The sequence below is a fragment of the Littorina saxatilis genome, linkage group LG4 (assembly GCF_037325665.1).
Source record: "Littorina saxatilis isolate snail1 linkage group LG4, US_GU_Lsax_2.0, whole genome shotgun sequence".
NCBI classification, from domain to species: domain Eukaryota; kingdom Metazoa; phylum Mollusca; class Gastropoda; order Littorinimorpha; family Littorinidae; genus Littorina; species Littorina saxatilis.
Window position 1 is genome coordinate 35,180,559 of NC_090248.1, and position 27,544 is coordinate 35,208,102.

At 40.7% G+C, this 27,544-nt stretch overlaps 2 protein-coding genes across 12 annotated transcripts in view; both read right to left on the bottom strand.

The window, feature by feature from the left end:
- LOC138964585 (6-phosphofructo-2-kinase/fructose-2,6-bisphosphatase-like) overlaps positions 1-20,329 on the bottom strand; it is an 85,551-nt gene extending 65,222 nt beyond the window's left edge. For 3 of the 11 annotated variants that reach the window (XR_011455149.1, XR_011455148.1, XM_070336574.1), the window contains exon 1: positions 5,990-6,281. Coding sequence is in view for 6 of the 11 variants with exons in the window: in XM_070336574.1 (XP_070192675.1) it covers positions 5,990-6,149 (160 nt within the window). In the remaining 5 variants the exon portion in view is untranslated. Of the gene's footprint in view, positions 1-5,989; positions 6,282-8,249; positions 8,264-16,330; positions 16,418-19,952 lie in introns of those variants that run through there. The other 8 variants (XR_011455146.1, XM_070336576.1, XM_070336577.1 and 5 more) reach the window with 7 other exon arrangements.
- Positions 20,330-21,177: 848 nt separating this feature from the next.
- Positions 21,178-27,242, bottom strand: LOC138964593 (glutathione S-transferase 3-like). Its single transcript, XM_070336593.1, has 5 exons — positions 26,965-27,242; positions 25,802-25,894; positions 23,488-23,603; positions 22,416-22,523; positions 21,178-21,876 (listed from the first exon to the last, which is right to left on the bottom strand). Exons 1-5 carry the CDS (start codon positions 27,098-27,100, stop codon positions 21,709-21,711), a joined length of 621 nt encoding a protein of 206 aa, XP_070192694.1. The 5' UTR covers positions 27,101-27,242; the 3' UTR covers positions 21,178-21,708.
- Positions 27,243-27,544: the final 302 nt, after the last annotated feature.

The window sequence follows — 27,544 nt, forward strand, 5'->3', positions numbered from 1 at the left end:
ATGCCCAAAAAAACACCATAAACGGCGTTGAAAAAGGAGAGACCATACGACCGTTCCTTAAAGGTTTCACGGTAGTAATTATGAACCCCGCGCGATTTGTGGACAGGGAAGTTATTTTCTGCTCCAGTGAAAACAACAAGCCACTCCATCCTGGTTTTGATGTTTGCGAAGTAGGCAAAACGACCAATTTCAATGCATGAATCGCAGTTAAACGGACTCAATCACGATGACGTTGCGTTTAAAGAGACATTTACTAGTTTCGTGTCTTAACAGTCCTGTTAGTTTTACTCTGAATCGAAATCACCCGACCATCCACCTCCCATCCCTCTCTCTCTTTCTCTCTATTTTGAAAGGCACCATTAAAGAAAGAACGAAAAATACTATATCCAGGAAACACACAACCAAACAAAGAAACAAATAAAACATCACAAATTTGACATACAGCAAATCAAATCCAAATCCTATCTTATCTACCAAAATGAGACAAAATTACATCAGAATGCATTAAAACGAAGCCTCATACAAAAACAAAACACACACAAAAAACGTTCGATATGTTCGCCCCACTCGACTAGACAGCTCAATTTTGCCAATAATCCGCATATTTATTCTGACAACCGGCTCTGCCTGCCTTGCCTCTGGTGCTCTAGCGGACACGCATTTTATGTCTTCATTTGCATCCATGAGTGGCCTAGCCTTCTTGTCAATATTCCTCAATCGTTTCCCCCACCCCCTGCACATAAACATGCTCACACACGCACTGTCACACGCGAGCATACACGCGCGCGCGCACACACACACACAGTTACACGCACACACACACTTTTCACCCACCACCCACACTCACCACGGCTATTCTCTCGTTCTCACCCCTTGCAACAACGGTGTCTGAGGAGATGCACCACTGTCTTCATTTGCAGTCATTAGCATTCTCTTTCTTCGGTTTTTAGCATTCTCTGTCTTTATTCATTATTGTAATTCAATCAAGCTTGCGTTTTAATGAAACAGATCCTGTGATTGGTCAGAATGCCCCCGCAACTCATTAAAAATTACCGGTCATTAATTGTCGATAACCACTCGCTAAAAAATCCAATTAACAACCTGCTGGCGAGGCGCATTGATACAGCCTCAACTAGTCTCGGTTAGCTTTGAGGGTCATTTCCCAAGTAGGAAATAAATATGAAGGCCAACGAAATACCGAGACCATAAGGTATGCGAAGTGATGACGTCGAATACGTGACGTAAGTTGATGATGCATGAATTCTTCCGGACTACGTCAGTCAATTCCAAAGATCGCTTTTGTGATGAAAAGAATTTGTTATAGAGTTTGCTGTCCAGAAACCCGTCAAAAAAGAAGGGAAAATGTGTGTGAAAGAAAAGAAAACAAAACAGGAGCAGAGTGATACGATAGGAATACAGAGACATATTTCTTGGGACTTGACCCTTGCAGGTAGGTGGACTGAAAGTAGTGTGTGAACAGAACAGAACCAATTCTGTCTGTTTACCATCGCATGAAAGCAGAAAAGAGATCGTCGTCAGATTGAATTACAATAACATTAACATGCTTCCATTTGAAACTTCTCGGTCTTCATCGTGGATTGACGCCCTCCCAATTACCTTTGGTCGGGCGTCAATCCCCGATGAAGACCTCGAAGTTTCAAATGGAAGCATGTTAATGTGTAAGTGTTTTCTTTCTCCATCCAGACACTGACGTCATAAAACGTCACACATCAGACATCCTGTCAATAGTGTTACAAGTTACAACATTATAATGGTGTACGATGGTAGTGTTGACCTTATATGACTTCGTTTGCAGCCATTATAGCATTCCTTTTCTCTAACCAAATACTGGCATCTTCAATCGTCACACATCAGACATCTTGCCAATATTCTTACAGCATTAGCCCACCCCCTACACCACCCCCAGTTCTCTCTCCCCGACCCCTTTCATGGCGACTCGCTCGATCTCACACGTGACCAGGCTGGCGTATCATGACATTCTTCATTCTTTCTATGTGGTCATTGGCATTCTGTTTCTCCATCCTCACACCGACGTCTTCAAAAGTCATGCATTCGAAATCAAGCCAATGTTCTAAAAACATTATTCCCGCAGACTACCAATTATCCTTCCCTCAACCCCTATTGCCCCCTTTAACCAGAACGGCATGAGATTTGTTGTGATTTCAACGAATCAGACCCCGCGGTTTGTTCTCTCTGATTTGGGTGGCACTCATTTTCGGTTCGTGCACCTCAGCCTTGGGAAAACGTCGTTCTCGTCTTCAGTTGTTTCTTGTTGGTGGAGCTGGTGGTGGCGGTGGTGTTGGTCGTGTTGTTCATGTTGAGCGCTTAACACTCGCGGGGCCACTTGGTACAGAGCATCTGACTCAGTCAGTGTCATCCTAATGGGAAGATTACGTGTACAACTGTTTTCAATCACCACGCCATTTACTGATTTAGGCAGCCGTATTCCGTCTACGGAGGAGTAAGTCTTCATTTGCAGTCATTGCTATCCTTCTCTAACTGACCCCACTCATGCCATCAAATGTCACACAGCTTCCTGAACACCAACTGACCCCACTCACTCTGCTGTCATCTGCAAAAAGCCTTACCTCCTATTTTCGCATGAGCTACCGATCCAACGTTGTAATTACAGTCCGCATGAACAACAATAACAACAACAACAACAACATTATCTGACCCACAAAATGCACAATACACATTGCATGACTTAAAAATATCTTGAGAAACACTATGCAACACAGGCTTTCGTAGCTGTAGCTCAAACCGAAAACGTTGTTAAGACAAACCATCTTGCATTGATTCGAGACGAGGCCAACTAGGAATTGGGAAACAAAGTTTTAATCAATCAAACATGATACAATAATAAAACTGATTGACTCTACTTGTAAGTTGCCTCACAAACACAAGAAACATCCCAAGCTTTCATCTCCTTTTTCTTCTCTTTTCCAAAACTTCTTGACTAAAAAATACAAAGGTTACAACCTGGAGACGAGAACCTCAAGGACCGCCAAACGCAACAGAGATGATCTAATTTCCAAAATTACACGGCCTTCCACAACAAGCCCTGACGGTGCTCCCAACATAGTGCAGCAAAAACACCTGCACTAATATATATTTATATAACTCTTCATTCTACAGTCGACGCCGCACCTAATCGACATTGCTCCCTAAGGAAGACACGGGGCTATAAATAAGCCACCGGTACAAATGAGTTCCCTAAGGAAGACACGGGGCTATAAATAAGCCACCGGAAATGAGTTCAATCACATTTTGCCGAGGAATCGATCTAAGGTTTGACTTCATACACTGATACAGCCCCAGCGGAGATCGATAATCGGCCTCTCCGCGCCTCTACATAGTGGCTATACGCTTGATACTATGCGCCGCTTCACACACACAGCCTCCAAACGGCGCTCAACAATTATAGTGTGTCGTGTAGTGTCACAAAACTGCTTTAGATGTTCGTTGCACTGCATTAATAGCCTCACATGGAAAACCACAAAGATGTTTTGGTTCCCAAAAGTGTTTCAGTCAAACACTTCCCCCACACACAACCAAACGGCTCTTAGCAAAAGGGTGCATAAGATCGTTCAAAAAACTGCTTTAGATTTTCGGAATAACACTGCACCAAAAGTCACACTAAGAAGACAATCTCTCTCTGAAAGCTTTTCTGGTTGCTGAACATTTCTAACATCGCTTGCAACACTTCGCACACATCTCATCCGCAAAGGAGTTTTACGCCAGCGTGTGTTTTATCGTTAACCATCCCAAGCTGCAATCAGAATTACGTTGAATAACACTGCACGAAATATACGCCCTCAGAACATCACACTCAAATCAAAAGCTTTTGCTGCTTGCCTAAATGTCTACCATCAACACCGGAATCCACAAAATTCCAACAGAAACTGAGTTCAAGTGAAACAGGAAAAAGTTCTGGCACAAACAACCGCGGCTTCCCTCAAAACACACGAAGGGGGCTGCCAGTCAGCTGGAAAGCGCGGGCGTGCGACCTTGACCCGAGCTCCAACAGCGACCTTGACTTTGTTCTGCCGGGTTTACGATCTACGCCGTGAAGGGTTCGTCAAAGTCAGAATGTTGAGCAAGCGGCAGGGTACCACCAGCGTTCTGGGTACTACCGACATAGAACCTACACGCAAAAACTATTCTAAAACAAAACATGTTCGACTGTTGCACCGCATTCAGTGGACTCAGCTCAAATCTCTCTCTCTCTCTCTCTCTCTCTCTCTCTCTCTCTCTCTCTCTCTCTGAGAGCAAGGTAAACAAGTTGAATGCAACACCAAACGGGCTGAACGTGCTTTCGCCTTACGTCGATTAACACAAGCAATCGCGACCGTACCACGTTGTTTGTTGTAAAAGGAGATTAGTCCCTCTTCAGGGCGAGGGCCAGATCATGCAGATGCAAAAAAAAGCTCATTTTTGCTTTTGTTTGTTACCCTCGAAAAATAAAGAATTGTCATTGTCTCTCTCTCCTGGCAGAGCGCGGGGGTGAAACGTGCGTTCGACTTACATCGACTATCATTGAAAATAACACGGAAGATCAGTTTCATGATTAGAGATCGCGTGAGTTGATGACTGAAAAGTACAAGGAGGCAAATATATTAGACACTCGGAAGGGGGTGTGACGCACCCTCCCGATTGAGTTGTGTATACACTCATGTACTCTCTTTCTATTCTCTTTTTACAAATTTAGTCAAGTCGTGGTGTATGTATGTGTGTGTGTGTGTGCGTAGAGCGATTCAGAGTAAACTACTGGACCGATCTTTATGACATTTTTCATGAGAGTTCCTGGGTATGATATCCCCAGACGTTTTTTTCATTTTTTTCGATAAATGTCTTTGATGACGTCATATCCGGCATTTTGTAAAAGTTGAGGCGACACTGTCACACCCTCATTTTTCAATCAAATTGATTGAAATTTTGGCCAAGCAATCTTCGACGAAGGCCGGACTTTGGTATTGCATTTCAGCTTGGAGGCTTAAAAATTAATTGATGACTTTGGTCATTAAAAATCTTAAAATTGTAATTAAAATTCTTTTTTTATAAAACGATCCAAAATTACGTTTATCTTATTCTTCATCATTTTCTGATTCCAAAAACATATACATATGTTATATTCGGATTAAAAACAAGCTCTAAAAATTAAAAATATAAAAATTATGATTAAAATTAAATTTCTGAAATCGATATAAAAACAATTTCATCTTATTCCTTGTCTATTCCTGATTCCAAAAACATATAGATATGATATGTTTGGATTAAAAACACGTTCAGAAAGTTAAAAAGAATAGAGATATAGAAAAGCGTGCTATCCTCCTCAGCGCTACCGCTACCGTGCTTTTCTGGATTGTCAATTTCACTGCCTTTGCCACGAAAATGCAGTGCGTTCAGTTTCATTCTGTGAGTTCGACTGAGCTTGACTAAATGTTGTATTTTCGCCTTACGCGACTTGTTGTTGTTGTTAATAATGCATGCGTTAATATTTGGCTTGGTTTTACTCCCAAAGAGAGAGTGTAAATCACAACTGAGAGACAGAGACAGAGAGAGAGAGTTACCGACAGACAAATCATGCAATCTGTTGAGTCTAATTATTGATCAGTTTTGGGGCAGTGACACAAATGTCCTGTGAAGTGTATTCCACCAGAGTCCTAGTTGGTAGTCAGACTGTTGGGTCAAAACACAATTTCAACAGATACAAAAAACAACCACAAAAGCAGGCAAATTGACTCTCTCAACTAACCAAACCACCAGTCTTAATCACCTGAGTTCTGTGACAGCAACACAAATGTAAAACATCAACCTCAAACAGGCATTCATTAACCCCCAGCAAATTCATATTACTTACCAGTTCTTGGGGCAGCAGCACAAATGCCAATGGAACCCAAAAATCAACCCCAAACAGGTAAAACTCAAATGATAACTGAAACGCAAACACATTGTAATTACTGACTACGTCTGGGGCAGCGACACATGTGGCCACCAAAGATGATTTCATTCGAGTCATCCTCCCCTGCCCCTGACAATTGGCTGACAGAGGTAATGCTGGCTTGATGCAGAAGTTGTATAGAGTTCATCAATGCTGCATTAGCCTCACTGTAGCAGCACACCATTAATTCACACCATTAATTCACACCAATATATACTATCAGATATTCATCAATATTGCCTGAATAGGCTCACAACAGCACCACAACATTATTTCACGCCCATATCAACTCTCAGAATGTCATCAATACTGCATTAAGCTCATGGCAGCAGCACAATATTAATTCACACCCACATCAACTATCAGACATTCATAAATACTGCAAGGCATGCTGCAGTAACACCTTAACATATCCCACCAACATCAGCTTTCATACATTCATCAATACTGCAAGGTACACTGAAGCAGCACAAAACTTCCCACCCACATCCACTTTGAGACATTCATCAACACTGCCAGGCACGCTGCAGTAGCATATTAACATTTCCCACCCACATCCGCTTTCATTCATTCATTAATACTGCAAGGTACGCTGAAGCAGCACAACATTTCCCACCGTACCCACAACCGCTTTCAGACATTCATTAACAAGAAATTCCTCCGAGGTAGGAAAAACACCCGCGTTGGTCAAAGGGAAATAACCATTCTCACTGCCACCAACTGAGAAGGTTATTTCCCTTTGACCATTAATATGTCCCTCTATAAGTCCTTGTAGAATCTTAATCCACCAATAACTCCCTAACCGTGTGTTTGACTGGTCCCAATTTTTGTAAGGACCGTCTCAGGAATGTATAGAACCTGTTCACCAAGTTTGGTGACGATCGGTCCGTTCATTCTTGAGATCTATATGCGAACACAAACACACAAACACACAAACAAACAAACACATCGACCGAATCCTATACACACCCCTATACCGGGGGTGTAAATAATACTGCAAGGCACGCTGCAGAATAGCATGCTAACATTTCCCACCCACATCCACTTTTCAGACCTTCATCAATACTGTATGGCACGCTGCAGTACCATATTAACATGTTCCACCCACATCTGCTTTCAGATATTCATTAACTCATTGTCTCCCAGGTACGGATATATCCGTACCCACTCATATGGCTGTATCTGACCAGGTACGGATATAGGTACGGATTCAGTCGCTTCCTGTAATGTCGATCTAACGCCTGCATTCCAGCGTGTTGATACACAGTTACTACACAGTTATTACAATTCTGAGTGACCTGCTACAGCACAGCTGGTCTCGGCTAAAAAAAACTTTGTCAACATAGGCGGGGTAGAAAGCCACACAGTGCAGCATAAAAGGAAGGCCTTCCCATCTGTATCCACACATTCAATACTACAGTAGGCAGTATGCACAGCATCACAATATTTTGCCACCCATATCCACTTTCAGACGTCTATTCAAGTTATTGAGTAGAATTGTTTTAAAGGCATTCTGGTTCCTGCACCAACCCAGATCTGCATACATATATAGGCTTTTGCATGGTACTGGCGCTTTCTGTGCCGATTGACATAGATGTCAATAAAAAATTCTAGTTCAACAACAAAATTCCCATCCTCAACAGAATGCATTCATGCTGTTGATTTTGGGCATGTGCGTAATGAAGTTGAAGTTTGCACTTATTCTGAACAAATCTTTAGTGTGAAACACAATTCAAGAAGGATGGCATCTTTAATGTGTGTACTTGTACATGTAGAAGTCTCCTGTTTGTTTCTGATGCAAATACATGTGTGCATGTGTACACTTTCACACACATACGTGCATACACACCTCAAAGGGTGGGGGGTAAATAAGTCGGTGACTTCAGAAATAAAACAACTCTACCAAGGGGAATAACTGAGAAACGTGCACATGTGTGCAATGCTTGGTACATGTACTGCATTTGTGGAGTTACTTCCCTTGGACTAACAACAAAAACAGGCTACAGTACAGAACCCTGCTGCAATATATTCCATCAAATATACTGACTACTGTCTCGATCAAGATCAAGAGAGGGAGAGAGAGAGAAGGAGTTTTCCTTTAAAACTGGAGTAAAACTATGGAACATTTATGAAACAATCAACAACAAAGAACAGCAAAACCAATTTTCTGATGCAGAATAAATGAAAACTGAAAGGACACAAAATTCTAAAGTGAACCTTTAAATAAATAAACACAACAACAACAAAATAGAAAAAAACTGGAAAAACTGAAAAATGTTCTTACCTTCTAACTGTCCCCTGAGATAGCACGGCATGATATCAGTTACAGTTTGACACACAGTCACAGGTGAGAATATTTGTGTCCTTGTTTTTTCCCCTCCGCTCACAAATTTACAGTCACTGACACTTTGCACATCCACACAAATATCAGTTGCACATCTCAAGTTTCGATCATTATACACACTTATACACTATTGTATAGTCATAATGTTGTTTGAATTATATCTGCACGAACATCATGCAGTTGTATATATTATACACTAGCTTAATCACCTGTAAATATTCTCACACAGTTATTTGTCAGTCTGACAATTTGGCGAAAGTCTGACTCACGATAGGTCTTGTATAAATTTCTTAAAGAAGACAAACTCTTTTACTGCTCCACTTGTGAATAACCTGGCTGTGTCGCTGACCATTCAGAAAGATCATCATGTTCTCATCTGGCTGTTTTGTGGTTGTAAGATATTTCAATGTGTGGACATTCAAAGGCACCTTTTCCATCTGTTGAAGGCTTATGTGAAACTATATCCCTCCAACGACATTGCCACAGGTCACTGCTTTTTCAAGGAGTCCTCCAACAACAACTGTATATCCACAAAACCTGACCCTGCTTGGTTAAAGTTGTTCTGTAGATTATCTAGATAAGATCAGGATAAGAAAAATATGCTGTCTGTCCAGGAAACTGCTTACTAATTTTTGTTCTCTCAGTCTACCTACCGTCTCTTGCATTGCTTTGCTTTATCTTTAGTAGAAAATTAAAACAAACAATTTTCTTTTATCTTATGATTTGAGTGTAAAAAGCAGGTACAGTACATTTCCCCCAACGTAGTGACTTTTCTGTGGTATTCTCCAACGTGATGCACTAGTCAAACTTAGTTTTCATCAAACTGCTGCACAGAACAATTTTGAGACCACAGGGTTGAAACACGTCATCGCATCGGATCAATAGAACTTTCAAGTTGAAGACACAAATATACCTTGCATGTGTTACAGATACAAACACAAGTTCGCCAAGAAATGTCTGGAAATTGACACTTGTGATCAATATTTATCGTGAAGCACTGTCTGCCTAGACTGTAGTTATTCTGCATGACTTCTCTTCTTCGGTATTGCAAAGAATTTTGTCTTAAACATGCTCTGAGCCTGCATCACTGTTCTGCAATGCTTAAAACTGTGCAGTGTTGTAATACAATGAAACCAAATAACTTACCTCACATGGCCATCATAAAAGTACAAACAGAATTTTTTTTTTTAATTTTTCTTCCTTCCGTCCTCACTGAAATCTGCAGAACATGCAAATATAATGCAGCCATTACAAGTATATGTATAGGAATATTTTTTAGCATTACATGTACCAAAAATGGTCTAGCACAAATTATATGCCAGACAATTTTTTTTAAATTAATTTTTTAGACTTAGCCCAGGCAATATATTCTAACTAGTCGCGAGGAAGTCTGACTCCTAAAGGCATAATTTTCTCCTTTTATTCTTTTCCACTGACACTCGAATGTGCATTATGAATCACTCACATACATTATCTGGTCACTAAAATTCTCTTTGGGTTTCTGCACAGTTCAGGAAGAAGCAAATAACCACATAGCAGTAAAACCAGATGACACTAACACAATACTGCGAGAACTGAGCTGAAAAAGTGGACCGTTAGGTCAAAATGTCTCATTTTTATTTGTTCACATCAAACTAAATGTTAAGGTGAGTTCAGTTTTTATTGTTTTCGTTTTGTAACCTAACCTCGGGGTCACACAGCTGAAGCCAACATGGCAGACCTGAAGACCCGTGGTCGGATAGATGAGAACTCTGTCTCTTTGTTGGAATGTTTTATTTGACAATAACAATGACCACGGGTCTGTCACAAAAGAAATGATATATGATTATCCTCTACCCACCAGCAAGAAATCTATTATTGATGTTCTGAGAACTGTTTTGCATATTTATTTCACTTTCTGTCAGACAATCAAGTTTTCTTACAGCACTGAGCAGAGTCAAAATGTGATGCTAATCTGACAAGGAAATGTTGCCTATATCCTGCTTGATCTAACAATCGATGCTGACTGATTAGATTTTCCTGCTACTGAATTTAAGGGCAGTAGCTGAGGTCACGTTCATCATTGTTTGTGTCACGTGTGTTTATAAATAAAGTTTACAATTATTCTGTCTCACAGCAGAACATGATATTTTTTACAGTTAGTTTTCCTGCATTGTTTGCGACGTGAGTGTTATAAAATAAAATTTACAATGAAAACATGAAAACTATTTAAGCATAGTTTAAAGGCAGAGTAAGCCTCCCGTAAACCATCACAGATACGGTCAGGCTTTTACACACAGTACAAACACCCTTTCATTTAAACACTCACCAATTGAGAACATCCTAGGTGCCCTCCGTAAAGAGCGAACAATTTTCAAAGAATTTATTTTTGCGTGGTTTATCTTACCCCTGAGCCATCGTGAACCCGTGTGATCCAGTTTTCCCTTTTCACAATGCAGTCGTCATAGTTAGTCATTTGAATGCGACTCGACGTGAGCTTATCTACAATAGCACGTTTTTTTATGCACGAAACAACGGCTGTGGTTCACAAGAACTCTAGCGATGGCTTGTGACTGTTGAGAGGAACGGCGATTTGCACTGATAAACCGGCCGTCGTCTGCTACGACCCTTGCGTGACCCTGCTTCCGGGCTTTTCTTTTTTTAAACTTTCACAACTTCGAATTGTTCTGATCTTGTCTTGATGAAAAACGAATTCTTTTATGATTAAAGAATGTTTGTGTAACAAGCTGTCAATTTATTATTTAGATTTTAAAAGTTAGGTCTAGCGCAAAAACGAGGCGCCGTTGTTGTTAACGGAACAAGTCTACGAAAATAAATTCTTGGAAAATGTCTCACGCTCGACAGAAAGCAGCCAGGATGTTCCCGTTCGGTGAGCGTTCAAATGGAAGTATGCTTGTACTGTATTTAGACGCTCGGGGAGCTCTGTGATGGTTTACGGGAGGCTTACTGTGCCTTTAATAGCAGTTCAGCTACTGACACGATGAAATTCAACTCCCGGCAGTTTCACAAAAGTGACTTGTAACCCAGCTTTAAGTCCCATACAACATTTCACTTGATAGTTGATAATATTATTTTACATGAGGGAATCTATTACTAATATTAGTGTCATATTCCATTGTCAAATTAGCCTACAAAGCCTAACTTTAGCATAAATAATAAGTGATCATTCCAGCTGCCTGGTGGTTGATCAAAGCACAAAAAGAAAGAAAAACATAATCATCTTAATAACTCATTCACTTTTGTCATCTGTAGCACTATGAAAAAAATCAAAAATACTTGGAATATAGGTCAAACACACTTCTGGTACAAAGGTAAAAAACAAGCGATTTTTCACTGACACACAAAATATGTCCACTCAGAATCTCACTGCCTATAACCTAGTGAGTGATCATATTGCGCTGTGCACAAAAAACCCTAAAAAACACCACATTATAATCAGTGATAACTACAATGTCATCTGTGCTATTGAGGAAAAAAATGTATAGCTCACAGAAGCACTTGCTTGTCAACACAGGTTAAAACGTGAGATGTTTTCACTGCCACCATTTAATGACGTGCATGCACAAACAAATTATGTTGACCAAGAATCTCACGGCTGATAACGTGACTGACTTTACTATCATAGTGTAAAATCACATATTAATAATAAGGAATAACTATTGTCATTACGATACAAACATTTTATAAAAACACAAACTCTTTCAGGTTCCTCAAATAAACACTGCATGTCAACACAAACGAAAAACATAGGTCAGTTTACACAGTGTTTTCACTGACACAAAACAGTACAAAAACGATGACCCAGAATTGCACTCCTCATAAACCTGACAGAGTGTACAATGATAGTGATGCACTTGCACACACACACCCACATGATTGTATGCACAGGTCAGCTCCCCTGGACCAACTAATTGGCTGAGTGACAAAATGTGTTTCTACTGTACTGCAATAACAATTTGTATGGCTCATAGTCATAACCCGGCCTCCCACAACACAGTAGTTAACACACCAGTGATTCCATGCAAGACGCAGTTATGCTTCACTTCTGAATTCACTGCTGTCCTTGAAAATTACACTCACCTCGCGCAATCCTTTCACTGGATCATGAGTGTCAAATTTAAAAGGGTATAAATGTAAAATAAGCTGAATTGGTTCACCCATGTACAATTGCAGCAGTGTATGTTTTTTTGTATTAAGAAAGAATCAGCAAAATAAAGTCAATGGAATCACCTAAGTACTACATGTAAATAAGGACATAACTAAGACTTCATATACCCATGAGGGTAACCCTCTTGGAAATTCAGGTTGCTTTCTCATTTGGGAAAGCGAGCTGCCATACAGTATAATAATAATAATAAAAATAAATGAGCATTTATATAGCGCAACATCATAACTTTACAATTATGCTCTTTGCGCTTGACACATTCAAAATTAAAACACAGTTATACAAGCATTTACATCTACATTCATAGTCAACAACGCTTAATTAAAAGCATACACCATGGTGCCATAGTATATGGCGCTATACCCATTTTTTTCCCTGTGCATGCATGTATTCATGTTTCCAAGCCCTAGAACCTTTGCTGTGAACTTGCGTTCTTTATCGTGCGCATGTGTGCACACGGGGGTGTTCGGCCACCGAGGAGAGTCTGCATAAAGTTGACTCTGGGAAATTAATCCCTCCCTGAACCTGAGGATCGAACCCACGCCGATAGCGACAACTGATTTTGAAGCAGGCGCCGCTACCGACTGAGAGTATTACCCCGCCCTAGACCAGGTATGTTTGTAAGCAAACATCAACATGATAAAGTCAATGGGGAAACCTCTGCTTAACTGGACGTATGTTTCTCTGACCTGGTACAGTTCTCTGTTCAACCAAAGAATATGTAACGGTGTATGTTTATCACTGTTGCACGATCGATACATTGTTAACCAATTAGTGAACAATCATGTAGAAGTCCAAATAACTGTTCAGGCTTTTACATGGGATAAGAGTATTCTTCCAATTGGATTGTGCAAGGTGGGATTTTTTCTTTTTTTCTTTGTAACCCTGACCTTTAGCTTTGTAGATTTAGAGATGTTCCTACATGTATTAACAGGGATGTCGTTAGGCGTCGAACATCATTTTACGATTAATTGGGCTAAATGTTCGATTCATACAATCACATGGCTGTCAGATGTCCTATCATTTAAAGCAGAGCGTGGTCACTGTCTGATAAGAATACCATTCCCTTGGACAGCGAGGTTCATGTATTCGTTAGTTTTTATTGACACAAATCAACCCACAAACGCCGAGCTCTCACATAAAGGTGTACTGATCGAATTTGCAGTGCGGACCATATGTTTTGGGGTATTTCCAAACCATTTGCAGTAATTGAGTCGTTTGGGTGCACCCCAGCGCTTGGACCCCTACAAAAACGCCTCCCTATCTCAAAGCACTAAAATGAAAGGAATCTGGACACTCTCAAACTGTCTATGGTAGAACCTTTATATTGTTATAATTTGAGTATAAACAAACACAAGTAATTATCCTGGCACCTTTCTGCATTTGTGCTGTTTGGTTTGCAGCATGCTAAAGCAAGTACATGTAGTGTGGGAGACAACTCCAATGTGCCAAGTCTTGCGTCTGCATCAGTTTTGTTTCAATTCGAGACAGATTTTGACGACATGCATTACGTCACCAAAAAGGAAACTGAAACCCAAAAGTGAAAGACCGACAAAGGCTAAACACTTTTGGATTTTCAAGTTCAACGGCATTTTTTGCTACATGCAGAACAAAAAGAATCAAATGAAGTAGAAAACGTGGGGAGTGTCATTCTGGACACCTGAACGCCAACGGAAAGCGAAATTTTGTCACTTTTAGACGATGTCGGTCCCACAGCAAATGGGATTTAAATTTTTCAAAGGCACATAAAAAAAATGTGTTTGTTTCTTTTGTCATTTAATCCCACACGTGCAGTTAGTCCCAAAGAGCAAGCCCACTATTGTTTTTCTCTTCTCAGTATTCGATATTGTTGGTCACATCATGCAGTATGAGTATGACTGAGTCAGTAAGATATATATGTCAATCAAAGTAACTGACGACTACTAGTACTATTCCTAAAGTTTTTATCCAATGTTTCTACAATAATTGTGCATGCGCGTGTATGTGTGTGTCTAAGTGTGGATGTGCTTATGCATGTGCACACGTACACTATTCTGGAGCTTTTTTTACAGAGTGTGCTGTGTAAACAATTATCAAGTCCAATCAAATTTTCTGAACGCGGTCAAATATGTCCTTTTCATGTTGAAGAGCTCAAGACATTTACCATGTATTAATTGCAATCTTTGTGTGACTTCTTCTGTAAAGTATAGCGAGTAATTTGCACTGCCATTTGTGTTACAAAATGAATGAAAAAGAAGCAATTTATTTACATATAATGGATCAGAATCAAACCATAGGCTTGGAAATTGTGAGTACACATATATGGCAAGTCAAGCTAGCCAAAAATGTTTTCCAAAAGCAAGTACGCTTTCCTTCAACTGACGACTACAATTAATGACCAAAGTTATATATCACATTTAGCACTCATTTCATTTGTTAAATTCATTCGAGTCCTAGTAATTTGTATGGATAAAACTAAAAGTTCCTTTTCATAATTTATGCAATAAATGATATGTGGCACTGGATAGTGAGCTTTGAATGTGAAGTTCTACAAGATTTTCCTGCCTCAAGAATGATGATGATTTCCGGTTATTAACAACAGAAAATAATTAAATCTGCGTTATTGCGACCACTTCGGTCTTAGGTAGGGTGCAAACTTTGTCTTTCTTTTTGATTTGTTGCCTCTCCGTCAATCTTTTTTTTTTAATCGAGCCAAACTGAGCTTAGTTTGCCCGCTGCAAATTTCCTTCTGTAAATACAGGGTTTCATTTACTAGTGCGCCCTGCGCCATTGGTGCACTAAATCTGAAAATGTCCCATCACAATTCCCTTCAGTGCGTCAAAGGACGCATTGGGATGACGTACCACTGCACCATCAAATGTACACTTGACATCGGATTACACACACACACACACACAGATAACACGATATAGCGGCTAATTCTCAGATGGCACCATATTGTACCATTTTGCATCTTTGGTTAAAACGAGCACAGGCACCTTTGGCGCTTCTTGCCCTTGACTATGTCCCATCGGAACTTGGTTGAGGGGGACAAATGTCCCATTGCCTTTTTCTCCCAGGCTAAACCCTGGTAATATGACTGGATCTGGATCTGGATGGTTACGTTGCAGGGCCGATAAGGCAAATGCGTAACGAGAGAGAGAGAGCACAGGTTTGTATTTAGAGGCAGGAAAGAGGGCTGACTTGAAGCCCTTTAGCGATCCCACACGCCGCCTCAGGCAGCTTGTTCCAGTCAATCACAGTCTTGGGGAAGAACGAATTCCTAAAGATGTCTGTCCTGGACTGTGTATGAGTTCAAAACTGTTTGTGTTATTGACTTTTGTGTTACGCCCCTTAATTCATTAGTGCCAACGTTCGGCAATTTACTTAGCTTTGGCTTTCAAAATGACAAATTAATGAATAACATTGTGAGAATTTACTTTTTAGAATGATACGATTCAAAGTAGATGATCGGCCGAATGACGCAACGTGTCCTATAATCTGTGCAAAGGGTCAACAACACAAGACAAACAAGTTAGTAACATGACCTTGTCATGCACGACATGTTTTCATAGTTCATCTCTCGATTCCGGCATCAGCTATCCAACAAAACTAATCACTTGCTTCGTTTTTTATCAACAACTCGCACCATTACCGTACCATCACAGCCTATTCACAAAAGTCAACTGGAAATGTAGTTCTAAATCTAGTCAAACGAGCGGCCTTGACGATTATTTCAGCGATCAGCCAGAAACACAGTGTTCATGCAGGCTGCACAATCTGAAAGATTTCAAGGGAAAAAACGACATAGATACAGACAAAAAGGGCTGCAAGCAAAAGTGTGACATGTCAATAAATCTGTGAAAAATAATCTTACCTTTATTTGGCAAGGGAACACTTTCGTGTGACATGTTGGTTGACTCTCAACTACTGGTCACCGGAAGCACTTCTTCAACCGGAAATACTGTAAAATTAACATAATAAACATAAGAATACATTTTTATAGGAAATTACCGAAACAATGTTTCATGTGTACGCCGTACGTGTGTGTGTTGTGTGTAGAGCACTTCCCGGAAAAGTGCAGGACAGTTATTTTAGAAATTTTACATGCACATTTTTCCAGACTGAGACTGAATATTCGACATTTTTTTTTTTGGGGGGGGGGTTTCATGTTGTTTGTCATTACTTGGTTTCACTGACTGAGTTGCGCGGTGCGTGACGAGCCTGTGTGACGCCGGTGTGCGAGTCAGTGAGTGAGTCGCGCGGGCGCGCGCACGTGTGGTGTGTGTGTGTGTATGTCGTGTGTGTGTCAGTGTTTGTCCGTCTGTCAGTCCGACTGCGCCGGTATGTGTGCCGTGTGTGGGTGAGTGTGTGTGTGTGTGTGTGCTCAGTGTGACCTGTGTGACTTGGATTAATAGGCCGTGAAAAGTAAATATTCGCCGTAATGGCTTGAGATTTACTGGCCGATGTGACATCGTGATATATCATTGTTTAAAAAAATTCCATCTCACACGGCAGAAATTAATATGTAAAGCGCTTAGCGGAGAACGTCAAGCGCAAAAAAAAAAAATCTCCCATATAAATAAATAAATAAAGTGTGTGGCTGTGTACGTGTGCGTGCCGTGTGTGTGGTGTGTGCTGTGACCTGTGTGTGTGGCTGTATGCGTGTGTGTGAGTGTGTCCGAGTGTGTGTGTGTGTGTGGGGGGGGGGTCTGTGTGTCAGTCACGGTGTGTGCGTTCGCCGTTCCGCGTGACGGTCACTGAGTGCGTGCGAGTGCTTGCGTGCCCACGGTGTGTGTCTGTCTGTCTGTCTATTTGGCTGGCTGTCAGTGAGTCACTAAACTCAGCAGAAGGCCGATCAAGTTACAACTGAACTGACTTTGTAACACAAAGGCACGGTTATCTGTTTGGTGTAACATCAGAAACATAGATACTGAATGTATGTCTCTGGTAACGTGCACGGTGAGTGAATTCTAACATCTGACTAAACACATTACTAGGCTGCATGAATGTAGGTGGAGTTTTTATCGGCCGCATGTTTGGAGGCAGTAAATGTTTTCAAATTGGGCCTACTACGATAGCCTGCAGAGTATGTCAATGCAACGATTAGCCGCCTACTAGTATGAATATACCTGCTCTCGAGTTATGCACAACATCTTTAACTAACTTAATTTCTCCCTGATTTAATTATTCCGGCTGCGGCTTTCTTGTTTAACTTTCTGGGGAAACCAACTAAGGGACACAGTGATACATTTTCCTGTTCTTTTGTTCTTCAACGGTGATGAATTACGCTTTCATGCAAAATCAGGTGGGAACAGTCTTTTGGGGATCGTGTTGACAGCTAGTGCACCTATTTATTCAAACTTTGAATGAATGAAGCGACCGAGTTTTTATGTTCATAAGTGTAGTCGCACATGATATGTATCTACTTTCAGATTAAAACCCCAAACAGGCAAAGGATTTATTTCAGAAACCCCCAGGGGCGGACGAGGGGGGGGGTTTCTGGGGTTTCCGGACCCCCCCCCCCCCCCCCCCCCCCCCCCCCGCAGCCAAAAATAAAAAATATTTTTGTGTGTTTTTTTTTGGGTTGAGTTTCAATTTTTGGGGTATTATAATCAGTGACAAAATCTGCTGCCTGAAACTGGTAATGATCATCCTCAGAATGCACCAGATTGCACCATTTTGCATCCTTTTTTTCAGCATTTTCCGGGGGGGGCATGCCCCCGGACCCCCTAGCAAGCTAGGCGCTTCAGTCGCGCCGTCGGCTCGGCGCTTCGCGCCTTCACACCCATATCTTCACAATATGCTTTTGGAAACCGGCCCCCCCCATAAAATGAACTGATCCGCCCCTGACCCCCATGGGATACATGAATAAAATAAAAAAATTAAATTAAGGTCCAGAACAAACGCAAAAAATACACGTCCAGGCAAGTGTAAAATCATGCTGGTTCATTTTTATGTTTAGTCAAGTTTTGACTAAATATTTTAACATCGAGGGGGAATCGAAACGAGGGTCGTGGTGTATGTGCGTGTGTGTGTGCGTGTGTGTGTCTGTGTGTGTGTGTAGAGCGATTCAGACTAAACTACTGGACCGATCTTTATGAAATTTGACATGAGAGTTCCTGGGTATGAAATCCCCGAACGTTTTTTTCATTTTTTTGATAAATGTCTTTGATGACGTCATATCCGGCTTTTCGTGAAAGTTGAGGCGGCACTGTCACGCCCTCATTTTTCAACCAAATTGGTTGAAATTTTGGTCAAGTAATCTTCGACGAAGCCCGGACTTCGGTATTGCATTTCAGCTTGGTGGCTTAAAAATTAATTAATGACTTTGGTCATTAAAAATCTGAAAATTGTAAAAAAAAATAAACACTTTTAAGAAGCCACTTAGTGAAAGAGAACGCTTACTTTCGAGAGGGCCGCCATATCCGGCTGGCGAGGTCCTGAATCGACTTCATGCTCTGCTTATTTCCAACGGATACGCAGTGTCATAAATCTCCGCCGCACGCCGAGTTGCAAATCGCCCCCTTATATCCCACGCGATGAATACCCGGTACATGTTGAATTATTTGACTGCCGAAGTTTGTGCGAAACGAATTAAAACACAATTTAGCGTCTGAAATGTTTTCTTCTGATTTCCATTTACTGATTTGCTGCTTCGCAGAGAAAGTCGGGGCAGGAGCATTCTGATTCACATTTACAATGTGCGTGCGTGTGTGTGCATAGCGGCATTCCGTCGTGTGTGCGTGCGTGCGCGGCACGGTGCGTGTGTGTATGCGTGCTTCAAATGTTTGCGTGTGTGGCAGACTGAAATTAGCTGATATCCCCACTAACTGTAGTACATGTAACAACAACAACAACAACAACAACAACAACAACAACAACAACAACAACAACAACAACAACAACAACAACAACAACAACAACAACAACAACAACAACAATTAGTGATTGTGCTAGATGCCCCATATTCCTCAGGCCCGTTTCTAAGCATAAAAATCTCGAGAGTTTTGGATTGATATAAGAGAGCCAACGTTTATATTTGCATGAGGTGGGTTCAAATCAATACTGTGACAGCAAAGCAACCCGGTGTGATTCCACATCTCACATTCATAGTTAAAATGAATACCACAATTACACTCAGCATTTTTTTTATTAATAATTGGAGGTGCGTCTAAATTACAGTAGGGGCCTACAGCAAATATCACTTATTTCAACGGTCCAATTCGTCCCAAACGGTGTCGGGGACAGTATAAATGCCTAGAATTCTGACACTTTTCCGTAAATAGTCATTGAACGAGCGACCGCGTAGTCCACAACAGCCTGGAAATTCACGTGAATTTTTTTTTCTAAAAAGGAAGATAATTTTAAGTTTGTGCTCTGATAAGTGATCTTGAAAACAATTACAATACCAGGTAGGTAAGGCGCCATCATGGAACGTTGAATCAATGACAAAGCAAAACAATCACTGCATTAGGTTAAACAAAAAAAATCCTTACCTGAAGACTAGCACCCTGTTATGGTGGCTACTGGGGGGAGGAAAGTATGCAACTGTACACGTCCGCGTACATAAATGTATAATTATAAAACTACACCACCACATTCTTTCTCAGAAGGTTCAGTGCGCTACGCTTCCTTTGAAGTCCATATACAGCATGTTGGCCGGATGTCGAGGCCCATTTTCGCCAGAAGTCTTAACCCCCTTCTCAAGGTAGAAAAAATTCCCATTTTTACCACTGAGCAAAAACATTTAACTCCTGCATTCTTTTTTGAACCCCCTGAAAGATCAGGTCAAATTGGATGCTAACCATTCATATTATCTCCCCTTACAACGTGTATTTGCGGGCATTGTAGCAATTAGAGCTTTCAACTGTTAAAATCGTCCTTCACATTTTGTTTAAAATCTGTACACCTGAAGAATCTTTTGTAATGTATCTTTGATGGTGTATGCTTTTAAGCGTTGTTGACTATGAATGTAGATGTAAATGCTTGTATAACTGTGTTTTAATTTTAAATGTGTCAAGCGCAAAGAGCATAATTGTAAAGTTATGATGTTGCGCTATATAAATGCTCATTTATTATTATTATTGTTATTGCTGATTGCTTTTCATTTCTAAGTTTAAATTTCAGTTTTGCACTTTGACATTTTATTTTATTTTACCTTCGCTGGCCTACTCTACTTCCCAGTAAGTGTACAGTTACGCTGGTTTGGTTTCTTCGAATTTAATTCATGTTTGCTCTTTTCTGGGATTTATGAGGAGCCTATTGACGACACCGAGACATGATTTCCGCATGAACGCCGTATCCGGCTGCTAAAGAGGCCGTGTTTCCTTGGCATTTGATGTCATTAATCCCACTTTTTGTGGGCTTATTTTTGTGCCCCACAAACGCGAAATGTGCCTCACAATTTGCCAAGGATAGCCGTGTTTCTCTGGTAAAACAGAGAGAGAGAGAGAGAGAGAGAGAGAGAGAGAGAGAGAGAGAGAGACTGAGAGAGAGACACAGAGAGAGAGAGACAGACAGAGAGCGAGAGACAGACAGAGAGAGAGAGACAGACAGACAGACGGACAGATAGAGAGCGAGAGACAGACAGACAGACAGACAAACAGACAGAGAGACAGACACACAGGCAGATTGACATTGAGAGCGATACAGAGAAACAGGTCGTCAATACTCAATGCAAAACTAGTTGTCATACAAGTTTTGAGAATTCACCACAATGAGTAATGTTTCCTGTTTTATTTTATTTTTTACATTTTGTATATATATATATAGCAATTAATTAATACATGTACAATTTCAACACTGCGTGTCTAACACCTGAATAATTTGTACATTTAGAAACACAGAAGCGTGTGAAGCAATCTTCTTTTAGAAAAAGGGATTACCATCATGACATTGACTTAGGTGGAGATGCAAGTGCAGGTGTCCGTTATCTTTAAATGTAATTAAAACACTATTCATGCGATGAAGCCAAAGAGCAAATGGAGTATAATTAAAAAAAATTCTCTGATCAAACGTCATGATCTGTTTAAAAAAAAAAAAAAAGGTGTGCAAACGTTGGTTTCGCCGACTAACTTAAATCCGATTAATAATATTTCAAGCAATTACACACATACATCCTTTTGTGAAGGTAAATTCGCCGGTAAACGTCATAACAGACTGCAACAATTGTTTAGACAACAAACAAACAAACAAACAAACTAGAAAACCAGAACCACGATATGAAAGTGGGTCAAATTTGAAGGGCTGTTCTTAGATCGTGGTTGTGGGTCTGTTTTTCAGGTATTCCTTGACGGCCGGAATGTTCTCAACGTTTTGCCGTAGCTTCTGGAGTGCTGGGTAGCGAGTCAGCTTCTCTTCTGGGTCGAAGGACATCATAGTGTCGATAATGTCATACACCATGACGTCAGCTAACGTCACCTAGAACAATATGATGCCATGAATTATTTGTTTAAAAACTCAATCAATCAATCAATCAATCAATCAATCAATCAATCAATCAATCAATCAATCAATCAATCAATCAATCAAGATGGCAAAAACAAAAAACAAAAAATTGTATTATCAAAATCATGAAAATGAGGATGAAAGTCGCTTGTTCATTTCAATGCTTGTTATTCTCTCAGGTGTCAGGAGAAAGGTTCCGTATAACTCTCGCTTACTCCATTACACATGTCGAATGAATAAAGAGCGCTTACTTCCCTTTGGTTATTTGATATCAAAATCATTATCAACACCATGATCATCATCATCGTAGTTGTCGTCTTCGTAATCATTAACTATTATCCTCATCGACGTCGTCACCGTCGACGATAATCATTAACTATCCTAGTCGTCACCATCCTCATTATCGTCATTATCATAGTTGTCGTCGCCGTAGAGTCATTACATCATCAGCATGTGTGCTATATCATCATCATCGTTGCTGTTGTCGTGGTATGTTATAGCTAAACACTCACAGAATTGCCAACGAAGAATCCAGTGTCGCTGTTCTCCGCGAGCAAATTCTTGAAGTAAACAAGGTAACAAGGGATTGCATCCTCCTTCATCTTCTTTATCAACTCAGCCTGCACGTTAATTAAATGTTTACAAAGTCATGATTCACATAATTATGCATACCAATATGGAGACTCTTACTTCAGATACACATTTTCAGTTCAGAAAACGTGTCTGTGTTTACCTGGCACAATAAAAGCGACTTCTTTCCATATACTGTCTGTATGCTGCCCCTAACCCCCTTTAACCTCGCTTTCAATCAGTCAATCAATATGAGGCTTATATCTCGCGTATTCCGTGGGTACAGTTCTAAGCGCAGGGATTTATTTATTTATTTATTTTATTTTATTTTATTTTATGCGATTTATTTATGCCGTGTGAGATGGAATTTTTTTACACAATACATCACGCATTCACATCGGCCAGCAGATCGCAGCCATTTTGGCGCATATCCTACTTTTCACGGCCTATTATTCCAAGTCACACTGGTATTTTGGTGGACATTTTTATCTATGCCTATACAATTTTGCCAGGAAAGACCCTTTTGTCAATCGTGGGATCTTTAACGTGCACACCCCAATGTAGTGTACACGAAGGGACCTCGGTTTTTCGTCTCATCCGAAAGACTAGCACTTGAACCCACCACCTAGGTTAGGAAAGGGGGGAGAAAATTGCTAACGCCCTGACCCAGGGTCGAACTCGCAACCTCTCGCTTCCGAGCGCAAGTGCGTTACCACTCGGCCACCCAGTCCCTTTGAATAAAGATAATACGATTTGTTTTTATTGGATTCTCCAAATTTAACAATTACCAAACGAAAAAGATAAAGCAACAAACAAACAAATGAACAAGAAAAAAGTGAAGTGAAAACTAAACAATAACCAAAACAATTAAAATATTTTAAAGCAAAACAATACAACATTCTTCCATTATTTTGAGTAACGCTGATAATTCTAACACAGACCTTCCATACACATTTTTCTTCAACCAACGCTTTATCGATGTTACATAAAAGAAATTATTGATGTCACATGTACCTTCTTCTGCGGATCCTGCTCCATGCGCCATGCCCGGATGTTGAGTCTGAAGTCATCGACCAAGTGCGTCACTTCATCGATTCTCAGGCCGTCTTCTTCAGTCTTGCCGTACATGCCTGAAATACATCACTGAAATACATCACTGAAATACATCGGTAAAATACATCGCTGAAATACATCACTGAAATACATCGCTGAAATACATGCCTGAAATACATCGCTGAAATACATTTCTAAAATACATCGTTGAAATACATCGCTGAAATACATCACTGGAATATATTGCTGAAATACACCACTGAAATACACCACTGAAATACATCACTGAAATACATCACTGAAATGCATCACTGAAATGCATCACTGGAATACATCACTGAAATGCATCACTGAAATACATCACTGAAATACATCACTGAAATACATCACTGGAAGACATCACTGAAATACATCACTGGAAGACATCACTGAAGAATACATCGCTGAAGTACATCACTGAAATACATCACTGAAATACATCACTGGAAGAAATCACTGGAAGACATCACTGGAATACATCACTGAAATACATCACTGGAATACATCACTGAAATACACCACTGGAATACATCACTGGAATACATCACTGAAATACATCCCTGAAATACATCACTGAAATACACAACTGAAATACACAACTGAAATAAATCACTGAAATACATCATTGGAATATATCGCTGAAATACATCACTGGAATACATCACTAAAATATATCACCGGAATACATCACTGTAATACATCGCTGAAATACATCACTGGAATACATCACTGAAATACATCGCTGTTGTAATAGTGAATGTGTATTGCCGCAAATAATTTTTTAGAACGTGTTCATAAGCAGTCTGCTTGTTAGCGTTCTATTATGTTGTTTTTTGTCAAATGATTGTACATATCAAAATGAATAAAACACGCTTAAACCAAACATATCGCTGAATTGCATCCACACTTACACTTGAGAGGTGGACTCAAGAGGGGGGGGGGTGTGCATTGGGTGCATGTGAACCCCATATCAAGCTCAAAAAACAAAACAAAAAAAAGGTTTTTTTACTTGGGAATTTTCGTAGGATGATTCTTCGGAAATTTCTAAGCTCAGAATACATTACTGGAACCAGATAGCACCATTTTGCATCTTCGGACAAAAAATAAGTTCTTGTCGTAAATCACTGACATTCATTTACGCTAAGACTTATTCATAAATCTGAACAGTAGAAGAAAATTAAATAAAATCCTCTTTTCATCAGTCCCCTGATCGTCTTTATTTGTCTCGCTACACATCCCTGAAATACATGACTGAAATCCATTGAGGCCAGTATGTATCGTATATATCTAAAATAAAAAAAAACCAACTTCTATCTTCGTCAGTCTTCTGATCGTCTTCCTCAGTCTTTTAGTTCGCCCCTGCAATAGATCAGTACGATTCATCAAGACTATATGTTCTTTTCATGCACAATGACGACTTAGAACCGACTTACAGAAAAGGAAGTGCAGTTTTCACACAAAAAAGAAAATTCTCAATTAAGTCGGTAAACTGTCCGTGAGAATAAAATGTAATGACACGCAGTACTGTAGATAAAATTGAAAAGTTGACAATTAGTGAACAGTGTGCATTTTTGTCAACCAACTCTAGATGATTTTGAAACACCAGTTATTATTATTATTATTATTACACCCCCGGTATAGGGGTGTGTATAGGTTTCACTCGATGTGTTTGTTTGTGTGTTTGTTTGTGTGTTTGTTTGTGTGTTTGTGTTCGCATGTAGATCTCAAGAATGAACGGACCGATCGTCACCAAATTTGGTGAACAGGTTCTATACATTCCTGAGACGGTCCTTACAAAAATTGGGACCAGTCAAACACACGGTTAGGGAGTTATTGGTGGATTAAGATTCTACAAGGACTTATATAGAAACATATTCATGGTCAAAGGGAAATAACCTTCTCAGTTGGTGGCAGTGAGAATGGGTGCAGTGAGAATGGTTATTTCCCTTTGACCAACGGGGGTGTTTCTCCTACCTGCGAGGAATTTCTTGTTATTATTATTATCATTATTATTATTATAGTATTGTTCGGCTTCAGTTATAGCGATTTTGGACCGACTTTTGCCAGCGGCAAGGATTCTGGATGGACTGAGACCATCTTTAAAGTTCGGTGTGCGCGCACTCCTCTGAATGGACCCCCCCCCCCCCCCCCCCCCTTCGAACTTTTAAGACCCCCCTTCCCCCCTCCATTAGCCCAATTTAAAACTGCTCCTCAGTCTATCTATCCCAATGCTCACCAAATTTTCTGGCCAGGAACGGCCCAATGGCCAGGCTTTGTCCATACTTTTTGCCCTTGTACTCCAGATAGGGCAGCTTGCCATACGGTGCTTCTGCAAAACACGGACAGAAAGACACATGCAAGTTCACACACACACACACTGAGAATATTCTAGCAAAGTGTGTGTTGTATTTTTAACTCAAAATACAGAATACAGAATACAGAACCTTTAATTGCCCAAGGTTGAGTAGTTGTTATGACTCACCATTTTCAAACCGATTCAGCTTCGAAAAAAGTCTAAGCGCCAGTTATACATTTTGACTTCCCTGTGAACTTTCATTTTAAAGCACGTACGTCCGTAAAGGCGCTTGAATGAAGTGTTGCTCTGATACATATATAATTATCCGCATTAAAACAAAAATCGGACTTAGATCATCTGAAGATTTTTTACCCAGGTATAAATCTGGAACTTTCTCACACATGCACAGGCTTGGCGTAATGTATGTCGGACAATGCAAGCATGACTTTGTTCGTTTTGGTTATGCCAGGGCATTAATTTTACATTCATGTCGAACTTCATGCGCCTGTGGGTAGACATGGCAATGTAGGTCAGGGCTAAAACTGATATATATGCACAGGCTATAAGCTTTGCATATCGGCTGTCTTGTGATTATGTGCCACTTCAGTACAACTGACGTGACACTGACAACACACACAGACAGACTGAGAAAGAGACACACAGACTAAGACAGAAACACTGCAACACACACACATACGCACGCACGCCCACAGGCATGCACGCACAAGTACCGGCACACACTGTGACACAAACCTACGCACGCACGCACACACACACACCGACACACACACACACACACACCACCGGCACATATACTATATATACACACACACACACACACACACACACACACACTGTGACACACACATACACACACACACACACACACACACACGCACAAACACCGGCACACACACACATGCACACACACATGCACGTACGCACACACTGTGACACAAACTGAACGCACGCACGCACACACACATTCACACACACACACACACACGCACACCATCCCCAGCCACCCCCCCCCCCCCCCCCCACCCCACCCCCAGACTGACCCGGCCACACACACACACACACACTGACACACACACCCATACCTGATTTGCGCTGTGGCCAAGCTTCAAAACTAACACGAACATCCTCAAATGGTTGACCTGTAGCGTGCAGGAGCAGACGAAGAAATTCCGCCCTCCCTCGAACATCAAAGTACACGAGTTGAAGTTTGTCACTCATACTGTGTTGTCAGAGACGAACAGAACACGACAAAGACGAACAGAACACAGCAACTGAACTGTACTGATACTTTACCGCGAGCGTTTTCAGCCAGACAACGTATAATGTTCGTCTGCTTCCGGTCGAAAAGAACTGCGGAGCGGTTGCCTTTTATTATTTTGCGCCTCAATAACAGTGCACATGTACTAAGTTTTGCAATGTGTATCTTTGTGCAAATGAACCGAGAGGTACGGTGTCAGCTACAGACGTAAACTGAGCAAAACAATGTGTGTACTCATTTTCGTACCCCAACTGCCGTGTCAAGTTATTCAAACTGTACATGCCATTAAAGAGGGCCCCAAAGGGGGGGTATCATCACGATCACGGGAAGGGAAATTTTAGCTTTCACGATCACAGTTACCTTGATTTTTGTTTTCACGATCACGAACACCAGTGGCAAATCAC

Excerpts from the sequence above, each read along its gene's own strand:
- LOC138964593 (XM_070336593.1), bottom strand. The coding sequence starts at position 27,100 with ATGAGTGACAAACTTCAACTCGTGTACTTTGATGTTCGAGGGAGGGCG. Across the intron at positions 22,524-23,487 it reads AGCAGGATCCGCAGAAGAAG|GCTGAGTTGATAAAGAAGAT; the intron begins GTACATGTGACA and ends ATTAACGTGCAG. Across the intron at positions 21,877-22,415 it reads GATTCTTCGTTGGCAATTCT|GTGACGTTAGCTGACGTCAT; the intron begins GTGAGTGTTTAG and ends ATATTGTTCTAG.